The sequence below is a fragment of the Dama dama genome, chromosome 21 (assembly GCF_033118175.1).
Source record: "Dama dama isolate Ldn47 chromosome 21, ASM3311817v1, whole genome shotgun sequence".
Lineage (NCBI taxonomy): Eukaryota > Metazoa > Chordata > Mammalia > Artiodactyla > Cervidae > Dama > Dama dama.
In genome coordinates this window covers 46,277,844-46,294,270 of record NC_083701.1, presented here as the reverse complement: position 1 = coordinate 46,294,270, position 16,427 = coordinate 46,277,844, and the positions used below count along the sequence as shown (strand labels likewise).

The following is a 16,427-nucleotide window of genomic DNA, read 5'->3' as shown; positions in this document are numbered from 1 at the left end:
CTTGGCATCTGGGAGAGAGGACGGGGTGAAGCTTCTGACATTTTGCAAAATAAAGCACAGAGAGCCCAGAGATTTGGAAAGACTGAAGAACTTCTCCTAGAGGGGCTGGGGATAGAATATGGACTTTCCAGTTCACACGGCATTTAGCCATTCAGTGAATGGCTCAGCTGGATATCTTGTTCAAACAAGCATCCACAACCACAAGAAAAGGAGGAGGAAGAGGAGGGAGAGGGGAGGAAAGTTTACTTTTCCTCTTTTCTTAGAGCTAGGTCTTTGATGGGGTGATGGCTTGCTCTTGTCTAGGAAGGGGACCAGGTATGATGAGGCTTTACAGTCAGGGAAATTTTTACTGTGGCTCATTTGTACAGTCCACCCATCTCTTCAACACACACTGCCTCTACTTCTCCTCCTCTGTATTATTTCTTCTGTCAGAGGAATAAGAGGAGCTTCTGGCTGAATGTAAAAATCATTTATACTAAGAGTTGTAACTCAATATTTTCACACCAGTTGAGAAAATCAATGTGAAAGAGATCTGAGGGCAGACCTTTGGCCAACATGCTAACACAGACAGCCTTCACTAAAAGGTGCCACTAGACACAGACCACAGGTTGTAGCCTGATGATTGTGAACTATGGTTTTTCACGCTTACAATGATAGAAAGTTCTAATTTCATGAGATGAGATGGGTGGGTGGCATCACAGATGCAATGGACATGAAGTTGAGCAAACTCAAGGAGATGGTGAGGAACAGAGAAGCCTGGCCTGCCGCAATCCATGGGGTTGCTAAGAGTTGGACATGATTTGGTTTGACTGAACAATAACAACAATTTCATGCCAAACAATTTATCATCAGAGGTGTTTTACACTGTCTTTCCTTTAACATTCAGAGAAAGAGAGGGAGAGGGAGAATTGAGGAAATAAACATCAATAAAAGGACTTGGTGACATTGTGATTTGAAGATGTTTTCAGTTCCTAATAGGGCTACATTTGGAAAACATGTACCTGTGACTGAGTACCCATTATTGATCCTCATAAATTTTTGCATGCATTTTACCCTTTCTGATACCATTGGTCAAAGCTGTTTTGTAAACACAGGGAGGACTCAGAATTTAGATTGCTACTTGAACTTTCTCCTCCTAGCCACGGAGGTCAGTGAGAATGGACACTCTAGAAGGCCAGGGCTGCTCAACAGAACTCTCTGTTTCAAGAGAAATGTTGTACAATAGATAGTACACTGTGGCCATGGAGCAATTTAAATGTGGCTAGTGCTAGTGAAAAACTGGATATTTGATTTTACTTTAAATTTAAACAGCCACATTGGATTGATGGCTACCATATTAGGCAGCACCTCCACAGACATATAGGTGAAAATCAACTAGTACATCAAACATATAACTTCATGGATAACTTTGTTTAGGAAGAAGCTAAGTATAAAAAGTGAGTTTAGGTAAAGACAATGTTAATACATGCACCCAATGTCCATAGTAACATTATTTTAATTTTCATGATATGGAAGTAACCTAAGTGTCCATCAACAGATGAGGGGATAAAGATAAGATGGGCATACACACACACACACACACACACACATACACACAGTGGAATACTACTCAGCCATAACAAGAATGGAAATTTGCCATTTGCATCAACGTGGATGGATGGACTGGGAGGATGTTCTACTAAGTGAAACAAATCAGACAGAGAATGAAAAATACTTTACCACTTAAATGTGGAATCTAAAAAATAAAACAAAGTAGGGGAGAGGGAAGGGGGAGGGGCATGATAGGGATACGAGATTAAGAGGTACAAGCTGTTACACATAAAGTAAATAAGCTACAAGGATATATTATACAGCACAGGGTATCTACTCAATATTACTATAATAATAACTATAAATGGAATATAACTTTAAAAAATTTTGAATCACTATCTCATACACCTGAAATTTATATAACTTTGTCCATAAACCATACCTCAATAAAAGAATAGAGTGTTAAGTGGTCCATGAGACAGTGGGCATGTGGATATAGCAAAAATCAAAAATTGCATATGTAAATAACTGAAGTCTGGGAAATGATATGTTACACTGCTCTACTTAAAAGGGGGGAAGGTCGAAATTATGGGATGTGCCTGACCACTGACTCACAGAGTGTTTCTAGAGCCTTGTAGGGTTTTAGAACTGATCTAAAAGGTTGAGTGAAAGATCAAGGTGAGGGTAAAGGAGCTTCTAAGTAAGCAAGTATGCTTTGCTCAGTGGGAAGCTTGAACACTGTCTTATCTTTAAATATTCATGTAAATGTCTCTAGTCTGATATTTTTCTTCCTTACTCTTGCCCATAAAATACAGTTAGAGTGTTGACATACCTTGGAGTTTGCCTCTGTATTTATAGTATGTTGGGGTGGCAAATGAAACTCATTTTCATTAAGCCTCTGAAACCTTCCCTTTTTACTATTTTACAGTGCTGGCAAGTTGTAAATGTTTTATGGCAGAATTAAGAGTTTCTAAACACATTTTACCCTTTGTGTCTCATTATTTCATCTCTTAATAACTTTCAATCATTTTAGCACCTGTTTAAATTAAAATCCCTCAGGAAAACAGCAAGGGCAGGCAGCAATTAATATGCTTTAAAAATTTGCTGAAAATTACTTAGTAATATGGAGCATAATGAACTGATATTTTATGAATGCAAGAAGAAAGTGTCTCATCTTAGTACTAAAATTCATCCACACTTCTGCTTTGTAAATGACTAAGTGAAGTACTGTGAGGCCTCTTTTCTTTGGTGGGGAGGTGGGGCATTAATGTCTTATGAGTCCTGGGGAGATGAAGGTGGCTCACAGATTCTTTGTGCATGGGTGTCTGTGTGCTTGTACCCCTAGAGATCCTCGGTGCCCTGCTCTCCATTCTGTGCGTCTGGGTGGTGACAGGTGTGCTGGTGTGCCTGGCATGTGAACGCCTGCTACACCCCGATTACCAGATCCGGGCGACTCTGATGATCATCGTTTCCAGCTGTGCAGTGGCAGCCAACATTGTGTAAGTAGCCCCACACGCTGCCCGTGAAGCTTGTCAGGACAGAGATCTGTGGGTTTTGTTGTTGTTACTGCTTGTTCCTAATTCCTCCACTTGTGTGGATGGTAGAGACCTGGCAGGGTGTTCACATGGCTCTACGACCAAGGAACAGGCAGCTTGTGCTAGTTAACGTGCATTTTAACATCCACTTCCAAGAGCTACCATCTTGAATGCTTCCTGTGTGCCAGAGACTGCTAAGATCTTTTGATCTACATTATCAAGCTCAATGTTCACAACACAAATACTTTACAGATTAGGAAAATTGAAGCTCAGTAAGGGTAAATAAATTGTCAATGAGGTAGTGCAGAGGAGGGTTTGAAAATAGATCCACCAAACCCAGAATTGAGCTTCTAGCCATTCTACTCTCTCATGCAAACTGACAGTTCCACATGGGATGTGACTTACCCCTCTCCTGTTTTTGTTACATGAACACATTATGGGTTCCCAGAGACTTGGGTTGGAAAGGATCATAAATTTTGTTTATTTCAGCCCCTTTCTACTTTTGAATTCCCTTTTGCAATATCCCCATAAAATGGTCATTAGTTTCATATATATTTTAACAGAATAACAGGGAATTTATTTCTCTCAAGAGCAACTTATCTTATCTTTGCATCATTATGATTGCATGAAAATTCTTCCTTAAGCTGTGTTAGCTAAATTCTCTCTTTAGTTTCCATCTGTTGGTCCATTCTCTTATCCAGACAATCTTAAATCATTCTCATAGGACATCCATCATTGCCATATTGGTCTGGTCTTCCTAGATGAACTGCTTGATTACTCATGACAATGGGGAGTTGAGGCCAGGACTTTTACCCTTTTTGGTTGATTTGCTCTTTCTTATTTGATAGTCTGATTTTGGGTAACCTTACTTAAAACTCTGTTATCTATCTATCTACCTATCTATCTACCTACTTACCATCTATGGTAGACACAATAAGGGCCCACCAGGGATTTCCACATTCTAACCCTTGGATCTCCTGAATATGTCAATTTACATGGTAAGAAAAACTTTGCGAATGTGGTTAAGTTAAGGATGGATCTTGAGAAGGGCAGATTATCCTGGATTATCCAGATAGACCCAACATAACCATGAACATCCTTATAAGAGGGAAGCATAAGGTCAGAGGGGAGAGAAGATGATGCATTGCTGGCTTTGAAGATGGAGGAAAGGGCCTGGAGTCAATGAACAGAAGTGACCTCTAGAAGCTGGAAAAGGTAAGAAAATGAATTTCCCCCTGGAACCTCCTGAAGGAATGTGGTCCTGCCCACTTTCTGACCTCCAGAACTATAACATAATACATTTATGTTGTTCTAAGCCACAAAGGCTTTGTGGTAACTTGTTATGGCAGCAATAGGAAACCCAGATACCATCTATGTATCACCTATCTTGCAATGTGACATAATACATGCAATCAGGTAGGTTCACACATAAAAGTGAAGAAGACACTGAGAGTAGAGTGGCATTTTAAACAGTGTTTTTTTTTTTTAAATTTTAGAGAGGGTACAAAGGAGTCCTTGGAATTAGAGGACAACCTGAGCATGCACACTTTGAATAAGCTCCTCTAGATACTCTCATATCCTGACCTTGTACCTACTTCAATTCCTTACTTCTTAGTTTGGGACCCACTGCTCAAAATCTTTAAGATAAAACAATCAGAAGAGTGGTATTTGATCTGCTGTCACTGATGAGATCCCTAATTCCACCCAGTTAACTTGAAAATGCATTTCACATTGTCAGGGGGAGAAAACGTATGGAGAGATCAATACAAGTCTATCACTCCTAGGAGACAAATAAGCCAGACCACATGTCCTGCTGATCGGGGGTCAATGTCATCATCTTTGCATAAGAAGAACAATATGTCCCCAGGACAGCAGTAACAATAAAAATATTAATAATTTCCCAAGAGTCGTTGTCACATAGGCTGTGTCCATGCTGACTAAAGATGAAGATGCACCCAGTTAACTACCACATAAATCTGGCACCTTGATGATTGAGGCTGACTTTCTAAATAGATACCATCCACATTTTCTTTTTACTGCAACTGTTTTCAAACTCTGGGCGTAATATTGCAGGTGATTTTCATACTTACAATGACCAGGGAATTGAAAAGCATTGACTTCCCTGCACAAGGAGGCAGTTTTTATGGATAAACATACTGAGTGACTAAAATGTTTACTTAGAGAACTGGGATTACAGATTTCAAGTGCTAGATGCTGCATTGTCTGACTACAGAGATATCTGAACCATAATTTGGGAACAAATCTATTCCTTGGGAGCCCAAAATCAGGGCAGAATGTTCTAGCAGAAGTTGCTAAGGGATTCTAGGATGAAGGTTACTGATAGAGCCTTAAGGCTAAGTTTTCTGTGCCTGAAACATTTCCTCCTCTCCTAGCCCATTTAACTCTAGTATAACCTTTCAAACCCAACTCAATTGCTTTGTCTAACTAAATCAGACTCCCTTGTTGTACTATCTGTAACACCAGTTCTTAATAGGCTTAGTATAATTAGAATTTTCCATTTATGTGTGTCTTTTTAGAATTTCTGCCATCTCCATCATACTTAAAGTTATAATGGGGAGGGGTCATGTCTATTTTCACTGTTATGCTCCAGTTATTTAACAGTGCCTGGCATACAAAATCCCTATATAAGTTTTTTTTTTAATTAAATATAAAATGAAAGTAAAAGAATGAATGACAATGGGATGAGCATACATGGCAGGCCTAGAAAGTCTATTAACTGCCAGGCATACATGGCTGTCTGAAGAACTTTAAATGGTAGCTTCTAATAGAAGGTGAATTTCTGCTCAAACACTAACAATATAAAACCTTGTGGATTATATAATGATCAAATCTTGATGAATAGAAGTCACTCTGCTTGTGATGATGGCCTGAGATTTAATAGACTTTACCTGCAAATAGACTGTGGTATGTGGCACTGAAAAATTAGTTTTTTACACTTATGTTCTAAAATGCACAGAAAGTGTTTCTAGGCAAAACATAAGAGATATTACTCCTAGTTGTAGATAAACAGAATTGGGTAAATAATTTATAGGGCCCACTACTAATCTCTTGAAATTGGATTAGAGATGTTAAATTTTGCAATATGTTATATACACATAAAACATTTATATACATGAATATATTGCAGTTTTGATAAACAGCTACATATTTACACAAGCACATTACTTTCATCATTGGCCATTAGGGAATCATTCACATTTCAAGTTCTAGTGGAAATGAATAAAATCGAGTAAAATAAAAGTTTAAAAAAATTCAACCTTGATGAAATTCACTGCTTATTTTGTTGTATTGCTTTCTGCTGCTTTTTGCATTTGAAACCAGCACATTTAATTAAGCTCCCACCAAAGCTCAGCTTTAAGTCTAGCTCGGTAGACACTTGATAAATGATATTTCCCCTCCTCATTGTCAAATACTTGGCATTTACCTAACAGATGTTACTCTCTAGTTTTAAAATGAAGCACAGCATTAACTGGGCTTCCCTGGTAGCTCGGCTGGTTAAGAATCTGCCTGCAATGCAGTAGACCCTGGTTTGATTCCTGGGTCAGGAAGATCCCCTGGAGGAAGGGATAGGCTACCCACTCCAGTATTCCTGGGCTTCCCTGGTGGCTCAGATGGTAAAGAATCTGCCTGCAATGTGGGAGACCTGGGTTCAACCCTTGGGTTGGGAAGATCCCCAGAAGTGCATGGCAACCCACTCCAGTATTCTTGAGAATCCCCATGGACAGAGGAGCCTGGCGGGCTACAGTCCCTGGGGTCACAAAGAGTCGGACATGAGCAACTAAGCACAGCATAGCATTAAATAGAAAGAGAAAACTGATGTGAATCTTCAATGTCTGTCCTTGTGTGAAAATTTGAAAATTCTGTGATACCCCTTTGTTCAAAATTACTCCAAAATAGTCCATTATAAAGCAGTAATGTTTCAATCCATTGCCACTTTGGATAACACAGGCTGCCGTCAACTCCCTCATGATACTGCAAAGATTTTTAAGGGTTAATCTCATGTGTGCCAAGGACATTGTTTTTTCTTTCAGACTAAGTGTGATTTTATACCAGAAACGCCCTGCCCACAATCACAAAGAAGTGCAAGCCAATGCCAGTGTCAGAGCTGCTTTTGTACATGCCCTTGGAGATCTATTTCAGAGCATCAGTGTGTTAACCAGTGCACTGATTATCTACTTTAAGGTGAGTATGTTGGAGTCTACTCACTGTTCCAGTGACTTTATAGATTAGGTGGTACATGATCTGGCCCTCCATTATTACCTTACATGGGGGTGGACAGCCGATTTGCCTACACAAATTACTTTTCAAGGTGTAAACAAACAAACATTCAAAGCTTGAAACCTTAGATTTTCCAAATTCATAAGGGTTATGTCTTTAACTATAGGGCTGCCAGTCTTTTAAGAAAGCAGTTCTTTTGTCCTGGGGTTAAGGTGGACAGCAACAGAACCATGAAAAACTTAGGGTTTTGGGGTTATAAGCAACAGAAAACATCTCTAGCTCACTTAAGCAAAACATAGATTCACTGATTGAAATTTATTAGAGGTACTCCTCTAAGAAAGCAAGGTAGAAAGAAGGGAAACTTTTGGTATTCAGATTTCAGAAACTATCCAACTTCTGTCCCAGGCACCATGATGAAAGGAATGTATATGTGTGCGTGCATGCTCGGTCGCTCAGTGGTGTCCAACTCTTTGCAACTCTATGAACTGTAGCCCACCAGGCTCCTCAGTCATGGGATTTTCCAGGCAAGAATACTAGAGTGGGTTGCCATTTCCTCCTCTAGTGGATCTTTCCAACCCAGGGATCAAATCCACATCTTCTGCATTTGCAGGTGAATTCTTTACTACTGAGCCACCTGGGAAGCCTGAAATGAATGTGATTTAGCTAATTTTTTTCCCCTCTTCTTGCCACTCTGCTGAAAATTCATGTTTCTGGGAAATGGAACACAATTGATGTAGACTGGGTCTTGTTTCTTTTGCTTGGATGGGGCGGGTAGAGCCATTGACTGACTCTTCCACATGGGAGGGAAAGAACTTCTTTCCCAAAAGAACTGTATTAATGGAAACCTGGAGTAGATCTGGGTGAGCCTCTGACCCTAAACAAATATTCACTATAGCTCTCTGTTTGGTAATAACAAGAACTAAAAGAGGTGGGTGAGGGCAGAAGTACAGGCAGGCGGGTAATGGAGGAGAGGGGCACTCATCTCTGTCCATTTGTGTCATTACTGTCCATTTAGCAGGGACTCTATTGTTTTACTAAAAAATTAAAACATGTAAATAAAAAAGAATTCAAAGGAGTAAATCCTCACTGAAAGATTTAAGTTTAAGGCAAAATTGTTCAAGTTGTACAGGTGAGTAGAGTTTGAAAGTACTCTTATGAAGGTCACTCTGGCTGAGTTTCTTAGAAGTAATGAGGCACAGAGTTTTCTGTGGCATAGAACTTCATCAAGGGCAGAATAGCAGATGTTTCACCCTGAGGCCAAGGGCACCAGTGGTGAGAGAGCATGAGAATGAGGCCTCAGTGTATACTTTTTGGACTGTATCAAAGACACCTACCTTGAGTCTGTAACATACTTAAGAGAGAAAGATATATACTGACCCCATCTGCCAAGACCAAGCTCTGGCTGTACCTTGGTCACATGCAACCTCTGAGCAGATGATTCCCTTTCTTATCATAATTAAGGCTGAAAAGTCATTGAATGCTTTGCCCATGTGTGCATATTTTCATCCATCCTCTCTACTTCTATTAATTTAAGAGACATTAAATAAAGCCTTTTGAAGGAGTACTCAAGGATGTCTCTCTTCTTACTTCTTTTTTATCCTCATTAAAAAAAAAAAGGCAGCACTGGCTTTTTCTCATCTGAAAGAAAAGCATTGAAACATGTATATAACCATATGTAAAATAGAGTGCAAGTTTGATGCATGAAGCAGGGCATTCAAAGTCAGTGCACTGGGACAACCCAGAGGGATGCGGTGGGGAGGGAGGTGGGAGGAAGGTTCAGGATGGGGGGACCATGTATACCTGAGGCTGATTCATGTTGACGTATGCCAAAAACCACCACAATATTGTAAAGTAATTAGCCTCCAATGAAAATAAATAAATTAATTAAAAAAATTGGCAGCACTGGCTTTTCACTGCAGTGAGCAGGCTTTCTGTAGTTGTGCTGTGTGGGCTTAGCTGCTCCAAGGCATGTGGGATCTTAGTTGCCTGACGAAGGATCAAACCTTTGTCCCCAACACTGGAAGGTAGATTCTTTACCACTGGACCACTGGGAAAGTCCCCCTCCTTACTTCTTAAATTGTGAGGAGAGCATGTCCTGTGGTCTCCCTTCTTCAGTCACTGAGAGTTGAAACCTTAGGTGAAGGATTACGTCTTTAGGAAGTCTTGTCTCTGATTTGGATGGGAAGTGTGAGGAGGGTGAATGGGTGACAGGAAAGGAAGGAAGCATGGGGGTTTACTTATTTTATCAATCAGACTTTCTGCATGGGAGGCCTGGATTCAATGAACTGAAATTCCTTTTTTTTTTTTCTAGCCAGAGTATAAGATGGCAGACCCGATCTGCACATTTGTCTTTTCTGGCCTGGTTTTGGCCAGCACCGTCACGATCTTAAAGGACTTCTCCATCTTACTCATGGAAGGTAGGAGTGATTTTCATATTATTTCCAGCATGTGTATTTTCTTTTCCCTATAACCACAAAAGGAAATGATCTCAAGGCATGCTCACTGTGAGCCTGCATTATAAGGAAAATGTAAACTTATAAGGAACTTTTATGAATACAAGTACTATGAGTTTTATTCATACGGGAATAAATAAAAAAGAATTGGCTTCTATTTCTTCCCCAGCAACTATTGTATCATATGGCATAGTATAAAAGCAATATGGACAAATACTAGAGATAAACAGTGAGGGAGAAACAGCAAAATTATACGTTTATTCCTAAATACATGGAAATTACCTAAGAAAGATTGTGTAACTCTGTCTCTTGGGCAGCATTGTAAGTACTATGATACTGAAAAGGTAAAATGTTTGTTAGGCCAGCAGTTCTCAGACATTAGTGGCGTCAGAATCACTTGGAGGGTCTGTTAAAACAGACTGTGAGGCCCACCGGACAGTTCCTGAGACAGTAGACCTGGATGGGATGGGGCCTGAGAAATCTGAATTTTAACAAGATGTTGATGCTACTGCCCTGGGGACCATACTTTGAGAAACACTGGACTAGTGTTTTCATACCACTTCAGAGGTTCCTCCATGAGGGCACGGGGAGCAGTCCTTGGAAAATCCAATCACAGCTAGAGGTTTGCATCCTACCAAACATTCAGATGATCAAAACCACCCAGATGTTGGCTGAGCTGCTCTCTTCTGTCCAGCTCACTGTGATCAAAGGTGGGCACAGTCTCAGAGGGCAGCTGCCTCCGCAACAGTTCATCCTCCCCTAGCTCAGCCTTCACTGCAGAGGACACAGGAAGGGTTTTGTTCTCAGCCGGCACTGTAACCATTGGTAGGTGGCTGTGCCGACCACAGTGAAACAGGAAATGGAGTCGAAAGTCCTTGTGTGGCAAGTGAACGCCCTCACCTGGCAGGGGACTGGGTATTTGTTTAGGTCCCAGATGATTCTACCTCCTGTCCTGGGGGCTGAGAGCCGGGCTGCAGCTGTTGCTGCTTTTACAGAAGCTATCGAAAAGAGACAAATGCATATACAATTTACGATGACTATATTCAGTGTTCTCTCTCAGTACAGCTCTTCTCTCGTGATTATCTTTTTTTATGTAAGGAAAAGTGTAGCTAATTATTGAAACTCCTATCAGATAGGCAGGTAACTCCCATATGAAATATACTTATTTTTAAATTAGGTTAGCATAAAATAATATTTGTACTTGATAAAATTTAAATATATATGTGTGTGTGTGTGCTGTGTGCTTAGTCGCTCAGCCATCTGACTCTTTGCAACCCCATGGAATGTAGCCTGCCAGGCTCATCTGTCCATGGAATTCTCCAGGCAAGAATACTGGAGAGGGTTTCTATGCCCTGCTCTAGGGAATCTTTCCAACCCAGGAGTTGAACCAGGGTCTCCTGCATTGCAGGTGGATTCTTTACCAGCTGAGCTACCAGGGAAACCCATGTATATGTGTAGAAAGGCATACATACACATATACGTGTAAATGGAAAGGCATAAAATGATAAGACTTCTCCCCATTTTTTCACCTTTAAATTCTCAATCTTCAAGCCTAACATCTACTAATAAGGTAAAAGGTGACATATATCTTTCCAAAAACAATGTATTTACACATATATGTATAAACATAACACACACACACACACACACACACACGTGTGTATGCTGTTGTTACTTAGTCGCTAAGTTGTGTCTGACTCTTTTGCAACCCCATCCTGAGCAAGAGTACTGGAGTGGGTTACCATTTCTGTCTCCAGGGGATCATTCCGACCTAGGGACTGAACCTATGTCTCCTGCTTGACAGGCAGATTCTTTACCACCAAGCCACCAGGGAAACCCTAAATATGTGCATACATATGTGTGTATATATACATGAGTATGTGTGTGTGTGTGTGTATACAGTGTGTGTATATATGTCTTTTTTCATACAAACAAGATTATACACGTATTTTGTTCTGCACCTTGTTTTTTTCAACTAGAAATCTTTCCATATTGGTAAATACATAGATAACCTCTTTCTTTTTCATGGGTAAAAAGTATTCTATTGTTAGCATCCACTTGCTTATTGATGGACATTACAAATAATGCTTCAATTATATTCTTGGCACTTGAATCTGCGGAATAATTCCTAGATGTGTATTGATGTTTCAGAAGTTATAGACCTTTTAAAATTTGATAGATACTGTCATTTCTACCAAAGAGACCATATCAGTTTCTTTCCCACCAACAGAGTATGAGAGTGCTCATTTCTTCCCATCTTCACCATCACTGGATATTATCAAACTGTTGATTCTCCTCTAATCTGATAGGTGAATATATTATATCTTATGTGAATCTTTAATTATGAAACCTATTGAGTAATTTTTCATATGTGTATTAGCCTGGGTAATTATTTTTTTGAACTTTTTCTGGATGCATTAATATTTTTGCAGGCTCTCCATCAGAAAGAAAAAGATTTCTAGGATGTGATGAATACTGAGGTTAACAGGAACATATCCTCTTGCTTGTCAATATTATTTCATAGAGGAAAATAAATAGCCATAGACGTGCATTCTCCATAAAAGTAAAGTGATAAAAGGAGGCAAGAGAAAAAGAGATAGTAGGATCTTGACTTCATCTCAAGAGTCCCAGATGAATGACAGCAAAAGGTCAAAGGAAACTCTCCAGGGATGATACATTAGGCATAATTGTCATCTCTGGGTTACCGTACCTGGGGTCTAATGTTTACATAACACTTCACACCCAGAAGAGGGATCTTAGAGTCTGGCATCCCACTTACCCATGTGGCCTTACAAATTCTTAATCTTTCTGACTCCCAATTTCTTCTCCAATCAAACAGTTCTAACACTGATTAGATCTTAAAGTTTTATAACTATTAAATAAGATCATTACTATAAAGTGCTTAGCACAAACCTTAACCTATAGTAGGTTCTTAATAAAGGTGCTAATATTATTAATTATTTTATTATTGTATAACATTTTCACCCATGACTATACGCACATTCTATGGCTAATCTGAGACAAGAACTTCTTTAATTTGTTTCTAGTACCCTGAGCTTTGAGGAGCTCATAGAGTAAAACATCATGTTGACCAGCTCTTTGTTCTATGGAACAATATAAAATGTTTCATAAACTCAAACTGTACTGTATTTTAGGTTAGCTCCAAGGAGGGAATCCCTATGAGCGACGTTCTTAAATCCTGAAAAAGCAGGGCTAAGGATTCCCCATTCCCTTTAAGAAAGTGGTTCTAAACTGGCAGCTTATTACAATCACCTGAGAAGCTTTTGGAAAATACTTATGCCGAGGTCCTAGATGCAGAGATCTTGATTTAATAGAAACTGGCTCTGATTTATTTTTTTTTTAACATGTAGGCAAGCTTGAGAACCACTTCAAAGTAGGGCTGCCCAGCAGCTTTAAATACTAGTGCAATGGTTCTCTACTTTGACTCTGTTAGAATCAACAAATGAGTTAAGAAAATACTGATGCTGGTCTTATCCCCAGAAAATCTGATTTAACTGGTCTTGGGTATAACCTGGTCATTGGGATTTCTTAAATATCTGGTGACACTAATGTGCATCCAAGGTCAAGAGCCACTCTGAAAGCATATAGATTTCAGAGCCTCATCCATAGATGTTTTCTTCGGGAGAATTTTAATGGAGCCAAGGCATATTTATTTATAACCAACATACCAGGTGTTTCTGTTGTATGTATATAATTGAAGTGGAAGCCAAAAAGTGTTCATCCTTAGAAATCTTTTCCACAGAATCCTCTTTGGATCATCTTTAGTTGAGAGAGATTTACCTATTGCATCAAATGGCTTTACCACAGTGGTGCTGGTTGAGTTGATTTTAAAAAAATTCTTATATCAACCTGATACCTTTTATGATTTTAACCAATCACTGACTTGGTATTTAGCCAGCCAAACCAAGTGCCCTTATGTTTTCGAATCCTATCATCTTCTATGTGACAATCCTCACAATGTTTGAAAACAATGGTTCTACTTCCCTTCACCTTCCCATCTCCAGGTAGAGACACTCCAGTTCTTTAGCCCCAAAACATAGCTGACTGGCTGCCAAACTCCCCACCTTCCTGCATGTCCCACAGTATTCCTCTAGAAACAATGATGACAATCAAACTACTACATTCTGCAGCTTGAATAGTAAACCCTTACTAATGAACTTAAAATAATAGAAATTCTACAGACAGAATAATGAGATGGTATTATAACATTAGAATCTCCTATTATCATAGTTCACTAAGGGACTGGTTGGATAACTAACACTTGTATAGCATTAGAGTTTACAAAGGACAGATGTTTTCTGAGATGATTTCAGAGTCCCCAAAGGACTCTATTAACTACATATTGCTTTTATCATACCTATTTTACTACAAATATTCCGAGGATTAGAGAAGTTCCAAGTGCTGGGTAAAATTTATAATAGTTGTAGTCAGAATGCCAACCCAAGATTATTCAATACCAAATCCCATGAGATTCCACTTTGTTTTCCAGATAATTGCAAATGTAATTGGGGGAATAATACATTCTAAGAAATGAAGGATGATGACTGTTTTGATGGTCACAGAGCAAAATCTGCAAATGCTCTTTGTGAACCTGTGGCTGATGGCAAAACCTTTGAAACAGGTGAATCTGCTTTTTGTAAACATTTGAAAGGAGAAACCATAGGTGGAGAGGGCAAGGTAGCATTTGAGTAAGGACTTTGCAGCCCCAATTAATCTTTGCACTGAGCCATATTTCATGAGATAACCTACTAACCCCAGCCTCCTGTTCTCTCCTCTTGGCAGGTGTGCCAAAGCACCTGAGCTACAATGGTGTGAAAGAGCTCATCTTAGCAGTGGATGGGGTGGTGTCTGTGCACAGTTTGCACATCTGGTCACTAACAATGAACCAAGTGATTCTCTCTGTTCACGTTGCTGCAGGTCAGTGAGTTTGGTAAACATCCTGGACAAGAATTCAGTCTTATCCTATAACATCAGTAATTTCCCTCCTGTTGGTAGAGCAGCCCTGGGTGCCTGTTGCATGCCCAAACAATTGCAATGTGTTTCGTGTGACCCAGGGCAGTTGAAACCCCCTTCCCCGTGCCAATGTCGTCATGGCAACAGTGCTACTTATGACCACCCTGCAGGTCGATGGTAGAGGTTTAGAGAGTAGAACAAAAGGATAAAATGCCACCCAAGCTTCAAGGCCTTAAACTTTGTTTGACTCGATGTCCTATTGGTTAAAGGAGTGGAATGAATTTAACAAGAAACCTTCACTGATTATCTTTGGTGTGTGAGATGTTTTACCCTAGCATCAAAGAGAGAAAGGTGAAGGAGACACAGGTCCCATCCTTAAGATTCCAAAAAGGTAAAAGATATACTAGTCAGAATTAATGGTGATTCCTTTACTGGATGGTTAGCAATTCTGTAACCATGTGAGATAACTCTTAGGATGTGAGGTTTACCCTAAAAAACTACTTTGTCAAGTAGAAGGTGATTTTGCTCAGGATACATCCTAGGGCTGAGAAAATGGGCAATGGCTTGGGAGACAGCTCAGACCAAGGATGATATATTAGGCTGCTGTGAAATAACTCATGAAGTTACTTAGAGGCAGGATATAGGAAGAGTCATTGGAGGACTGTGCTTTCTCAGACATCCTCATCTCAGCTGAGAGGCTTGGATCTGGCTGCAGGGAATTTACAGCCTCCACTACACCAATATTTCACTGCAAATGGAAGGATCTAGTAAACACTCAGGTTACCATGGAGGGAACTTCACAGCCTCCTGATACCTTTTGGGAAAAGAGAAAAAGACGGCAGAGAGGGTTGCTGCTCTAAATGCTTCCTGGTTCTTGTCACTATCCTTGAGATAAATTGTGATTAGATATAAGGGTGAAAACTCAGAGAACTCAGGGAGCCAGTGAGCAGGGCTGTATAAGAAACAGTAGCTCTGACTTGGCTTTTTCCTGGCTTATCTCCTCTGTCACACTCAGCCCCTAGGGACGCCAGACCCCAGAGAGGACTGTGGGCAGGAAGTCCCCTTAGCGACAGGGCGCTGCAGCCGTGTCTGTGTCCGCGTAGCGGACTGTCAGAGCCATCACGGCTCCTTCCTAGCGCGCGGCCTGTGCCCTACCCCAGCTGCAGAGACAAAGTACTTGAAGCCGGAGATGAGCCGCCGCCCCTGTGTGTGCAATCAGTGCCAATCTCTCTCGGTTCTTTATCAACAGCAGCCCGCCGGGACAGCCAGGTGGTTCGGAGAGAAATTGCGCGAGTCCTCAGCAGCCGCTTTCCCGTGCACTCACTCACCATTCAGATGGAGCTGCCAGCCGACCAGGATCCCGACTGCCTTTTATGCGAAGACCCTCAGGACTAGCCAGTTGCTCTGCCAGCTCCCCACGTTTGACAGGCCACGGCGTGCTGCTCCACAGTTTCTAAGAAACCAACAGAAGAAGTCTGAGAAACTCGTGATACAGTACGATCGATGCACACTGTACCCTTGTTTATTTAGCTCCGTCCACCATAAATGAAAACGTGCTTAGATTCATCAGTCAATTGGATTATCCACCCATCAGTAGCTGTGTTCATTCTAGAAATGTATGTATAGATTAGTCCTGACTGGGGCTGAAATAACAGCTGTTTGTAACCACAGGTAGTAGAAAGTTCACCTCCCTTCA

At 40.4% G+C, this 16,427-nt stretch overlaps 1 protein-coding gene across 1 annotated transcript in view; it reads left to right on the top strand.

Moving 5' to 3' along the window:
* The window catches only part of SLC30A8 (solute carrier family 30 member 8), a 36,277-nt gene extending 20,151 nt beyond the window's left edge, over window positions 1-16,126 (top strand). Inside the window, exons 4-8 of the mRNA XM_061122842.1 lie at window positions 2,876-3,029; window positions 7,118-7,268; window positions 9,616-9,721; window positions 14,561-14,695; window positions 15,981-16,126. Of these exons, the coding sequence (XP_060978825.1) occupies window positions 2,876-3,029; window positions 7,118-7,268; window positions 9,616-9,721; window positions 14,561-14,695; window positions 15,981-16,126 (692 nt within the window). The remainder of the gene's footprint in view (window positions 1-2,875; window positions 3,030-7,117; window positions 7,269-9,615; window positions 9,722-14,560; window positions 14,696-15,980) is intronic.
* Window positions 16,127-16,427: the final 301 nt, after the last annotated feature.